General features: G+C 42.8%; 1 protein-coding gene across 1 annotated transcript; it reads left to right on the top strand.

Moving 5' to 3' along the window:
• The first annotated feature begins 264 nt into the window (after positions 1-264).
• LOC138768734 (fish-egg lectin-like) lies at positions 265-2,469 on the top strand. The gene is made up of 4 exons (XM_069946690.1): positions 265-313; positions 462-689; positions 1,778-2,111; positions 2,319-2,469. Exons 1-4 carry the CDS (start codon positions 265-267, stop codon positions 2,467-2,469), a joined length of 762 nt encoding a protein of 253 aa, XP_069802791.1.
• The last annotated feature ends 3,159 nt before the right edge of the window (positions 2,470-5,628 follow it).

Genomic DNA, 5,628 nt, shown 5'->3' with positions numbered 1-5,628 from the left:
CCCCAATACCTTGAAGTGGTATGTCTTCTTTTTCTGACCATGGGTTCTTGGAAACTCTTGTAATGTCCATATGGTGATAGGACTCTACAGCAGATGACTCAAGCAGTATCCTATATCTCAAACCACATAAATTCACCACACCCTATAGAGAAGGAGAACGTCACCATTATTCCCTGCCTTGTTATACATGATGTAACATGGGGATGAGCTCAGTCTTCTTATAAAGGGGGCAAAACCTGTCGATCACCACAGTAAGGAGTCATCATGATCCAGATCGTTGGTCTGTTGCTCCTGTGCGCAGGCGCTTCTGCAGGTAACCTCTATCTACACCTCATATACTAAGTACTAAGACTGCAAAATTACTCTTTATGCATTGTTATTTCTTGTAGATTGTTGCCTATGTTTAGCTTTACTATAATATTCTTATTCCCTGTGGACCATCTTGTTGCCTCTTTTTTCAGTTCTTCAATGCACCGTGATGCCTGGGAAGCTAAAGCAGATCGATGCAGGCAATGGTCAGGTTTATGGTGTGAATGATGACGACAACATCTACCAATGGTTGAACAAAAACTGGATGCAGATTCCTGGACTGCTGACCCATGTGTCGGTCGGTCCTGCCGGTGTCTGGGGAGTCAACAGGGCAAATGCAATCTTTAGATTACAAGATAACAACTGGGTGGCTGTTAATGGTAAGAGAACCCTTTTGTGCTTTGGGATTTCTAGGGTTGTATCCAAATGTGCAAACCAAAGCATCTCACTTCCCTATGTTATACTAGAGTTAGTATGACATCTGTGCATATGATTATGGCCACCTTTACATACACACCATCTTCACCAGCAGTGGTTGTTAATAAGTAGAAGAAGATCTGGTTCTTACTTATATGCAGGCCCGCTTCTGCCATGAGGCGGAATGAGCCTTCCGCCTCAGGCGGCAGATTTTGCGGTCCGGCAGGGGGCGGCATTATGTCCAACCTGCTGTAATTTTTGTTAAGTATCACTTAACAAAAATGACAGCGGCCGCTCACCTGTCCCGTCGCCCGCGCTCTCCACATCCCGTCAGGTCCCGCGATGTCACCCTGCAGCTGTCACGGACCTCCAGGCTGTGGTGAGTGCCCGGGGTCATGGGGGACGCGCTGGGGTGATCGGGTCGCGCGGGACCGCCCCGCACGACCCGATCACCCCACTCACTCACCACAGCCTGGAGGTCCGTGACAGCTGCAGGGTGACATCGCGGGACCTGACGGGATGTGGAGACAGCAGAGAGCGCGGGCCAGCTGCGGCGTGGGACAGGTGAGTGGATGGCTGCGTGACGGGGGGGGGGGGGGAGGGGGGGAGTGCCGGCCATCACTCGGGGCGGCCGCCTGAGGTTTGCCTCAGGCGGCAGAAACCCCAGAATCGGCCCTGCTTATATGACGATGTTGTCCCACAACTATCTCTCCCATTCTCTTCAACAGTGTATGGGAAGGATGGGAAAGATAACTGTCGGCCAAATGAAAGTTATTGAAGGTGTATGGGGACCTTCAGTCATGGTATGTGTCAAATTGTTTACAATGAGCATAATGTACAATAATAATCTCAAAAGTTACCGACAGGTTTCCCTCACTAATCTTTCTTTCTCTCTCTCTATATATATAATAGAGGCTGTAGATCTATGCATGTTCAAAAAAGTTGCAAAAATTTTAACCCCAACATGTCTGTCCTCTGGAGTCTGGTGCAAATTGCCCCCAACCTTCCTCCACCTCCATCTCTTCTAACATCTTCGATTTTATTGCAATAGGTGCTCTGAAACAAATCGATGCAGGTGGAAATAAATTTGTATCTGGAGTCAATAGCGTGGATTCTGTTTTCTGTCTGAACCAGGATCAAACTGTTTCTAAACCTGCAGTCTTGTCTTATAACCAACTAGAGGGGAATCTGAAGTACTACAGCTGTGGCTTATATGGCTGCTGGGGTATAAATTCCAACAATAACATATATTACCGCTACGATGTGCAGCCGACATCCTGCCGGGGAAGTCGGTGGCAGCAGATAGATGGTAGCTTGGTCAAAGTAGAGGTTGGCACGGATGGTTCCGTCTATGGAGTGAACTCCCAAGGAAATGTGTATAAAAGGTAAAATCTTTGGAAACATTACAATTTATAGTATATAAGGGGTATGGTGGCACAGTGATTGGCATTATTGTATCTACTGTATGATAGTGTCACTAAAAAGTCAGTTAATTGCTGGGCACAACATTGTTTTACAGCTCTTTTACAAACTACTGTCATAATTAATATCCCACCATTGTAGATATAAGTAGCCTCTCCTCTCTATTTCAGGGAAGGAATCTCAGCTAAAAGTCCTACTGGAACCTCTTGGACCAGGTTGGATTTGTCCAACAGCTTCCAACATGTATCCTACGATCGGGGAAATCTGTGGCTTCTCACCAAGTGTGGGGACATCTTTAAATGCAAAGTTGCAACCCAGTAATGAGACGCCATGAAGACAAAAATAATTCACTTTTTTCTTTGGAATTCTTACAAAATAGCAAATAAAATTAAAAAAAATAGAAAATTAAAAATAGTTGAAAAGAAAAGGAGAAACCCAATATTGGATTTTAATTGTACCTTTCACATTAAATAAAATCTGGCTTTCAAACTATTTATTTTATGTGTTTTTTTGTTGAGTGGATGATTTAAGGTAGTTCACCAAAAATCTAGGGTAGTGGTTGCCAAGTGTGTTTGGCATGCAATCATTTGTCCTCCTGGAAGCTACAAATCTATTGTACTCTATTGAATGTAGTATGGCATGTATTTCTCTCCTTACAGCCAGTCCCAGCTAATAAGGCCCATCATTACAACCAAGGCCAGACAAAGAAATGCCATTACAGCCCACACTAATCAATGGTGCCACATTGACAGCTGGCACCACCTACAGAAACTTGTGTTATTGCTATTGCTAGCCACAGAGGTCCATGATAAGAGTAAAGGGCCTAGTGCCCAGTATTAGTAATAGTCATATATGCTTCAACATATACAATAAAATAGGGCTGAACTTACCTCTTGCTGTTGCCGGATCACACGTAGTAAATTTAGAAGTTCTTGTACAGGAGGGTCCTCCACCCAAGGCATTGTGGGAGTAAAACATATCCATCTTTATTTTAGATCAGTATAGTTCAGAAAACACACACGCATTTTAAACTTTAAGGTGTTGAAGTGAAGGACTACGTAATATGCATGAAATATGGTAGTGGCCCACGGTGATATCATCCCATTACCTGTAAACGTAGATCACTGGTGTACAAACATCTAAGACTGGATTAATCTCTACAAATACTACCACTGCCTTAAGGATTTCTTCCTTAATAATCACACATAATATCAGTTCTATACCATTTGGAATATGTTCATGAAGATTAAGAATCCAATAAGCTTCCCACGTCAAAAGCTTTTCCCTCCGATTGTTCCCCACCCATGCGGTCTGTGGTTCAACTAATGAATCATTGTGATTATATCTGAAGTATACATTGATGTTCTCACAATGCACACTTCTATAGTAACACAAAAAGCAGAAGGGTGTGGCAGTCATAACACCATAAAGGCAAACTTTCAAAAGAGAAAACAAAAGCCCACTTTGCTCTATGTGGTGGTTATTCTCTTCTATGTATAGACACAGTCTTCTATAGATTCTATAGGAACATTACCTATCCATTTGATGTCACTTCTTTTCATAAGACAAAATGTTTTGAGGTTTCTTTATAAGTTAATTGCAACATGTAACTTGCTTGGGGGCTGTGCTTCAACATTACACCAAATGCCATCCACTTGCACCAGACTCTTTCCCCTGCTCCTTCTCTTTTAGCATTCATCTACTATGCATTAAATAAGCAAAACATAGCACAATACTGACTTGTACTTTATAGAAAAGTGCTCTTCTTTATTGTACTTACAAGGTAATAATAAAAGAGAAGTATAAATAATTGAGAGTGTCCTGCAGGGGAGACTGTCCATGTTGGTATTTAAGTGAATGGACTCTAAGGGTCCTATTCTACATGCCGACTAGGGCCCGATCAACGATGTCAACGAGCGACAATCTGGGCCTATTCCACGGCCTGACAATCGTTTAGCGAGGGCTGCAGAGTCATCGTTACCGATGTCCTTGCTGCCCTTGTTTCATACTTCACCTGTCCAGGCTGCAGGTCTTCTCTTTCTCCCGGGCCGATTATCGTTCCATGAAATAGGCCCCTAAGCCTGGATACTTTCCCTAAATTTCCAGCTTTCATGGTGTGGTCATAGACAGATTTCACCTGGACTTTTGCAGTACAGGAAATGAAACAAGTTTTTTTTTGTCATGCAAATGTCCGGCTTTGAGACTTTGAATAAAACCAAAGAACACAAAATAAAGACACAAAACATTGTTATCGGGTGTCAAATGGTCTCAATTTTATTTAAAATTAGATGACACTGAAAAAAATTGGCACCCTCCAGCCAGCACTTAGGCAAGGAAAAAACCCCTGTGTAGGAAAGCTTGAGGGAGCCATGGTTGGAGAGTTGCCCCTCCCCTGGGCCTAAAGGGTAATACTAATATAGCATAACATTTGTACATTTCACTTGATTTACAGAGAACAACATAACAAAAATAGACTATAAATATACTACACTGGATGTGAGAGATCTGGCTGCCATATCTATCACCTTATTATTGGCTCGGTGGAAGTATCTCTTCTGCCTTACAGATCCAGGTCCACCTCTCAAGAAGGTAGAAACTCAGTTAAAGGAGTAGTCCAAAGACAACCCCTTTCCCCTGCTAGAACCTCCAAAAAACATAAAGGGTAGGGAAGAAAAATGTAGTCAGGCTCAGAGTCCAAGATGGCACTGATCCAGGCAGTGTGCTATTCTTTTATGGAACTTTCTTTATGACATAAGCCATTGACCTCACAGGCTGAAGGCTGACTGAAGGCTGAAGGCTGTTCAGTGCCGCACTACACAGGGAAGGAAGATTGTCTCTGTTCATTGTGTAGCAGTGGTGATATGTTAAATCCTTATGTATTAAGTACCATACTTGGCCAGGACTATACTTCTATGAGTGTAACTGTTTTATAATATTACACAATGTAACAGCTTTTTAACCAAGGCTGGAAGCAAAAGAGCTGAAACACACACACACACACACATATGTTTAGTTAATAACCTTCCATAAGAAAGTAAAGAGCGTGCTCCGAGCCTGCCTCTCTAATAAGAAAAAGGGATTGTGTTCAGTTGAGAGCTAGCCTCACTAGTGAGCGGAGGAGTAGACAGCCTTTCTGATGAAGCTATCCTTTCCAGATGGCAAAGAAAGTTCTTGTCAGAGGCTAAAGACATGCTGGGATGACTTAGTTCCTGCTAAGAATTTTTGAAGCTTGAACTTTGTATATTGTTCTCACTATCCAAGGCTTTCTCTGAACAGCCCTAATTTGCTGGTAGGCTGAATTATTTTTTTTGCTTCACTCCCACATAATTGAAAGGTGCATTACTGGGGAGACCAGTGGATTTTCGATGCTACTCCTGAGCTTTGCCAGGATTTAGTTGCCGTCTAGATAGGTCACAGTAAAGACTGTGACCTATCTAAGTGGACACCCCAAAATACCATCAGTCCAGACACTGCATAGGG

This window comes from Dendropsophus ebraccatus, chromosome 12 (assembly GCF_027789765.1).
Source record: "Dendropsophus ebraccatus isolate aDenEbr1 chromosome 12, aDenEbr1.pat, whole genome shotgun sequence".
In the NCBI taxonomy this organism is placed as follows: Eukaryota; Metazoa; Chordata; class Amphibia; order Anura; family Hylidae; genus Dendropsophus; species Dendropsophus ebraccatus.
Note: the sequence above shows the minus strand (reverse complement) of the source record. Positions and strands in the feature narration are given on the sequence as shown.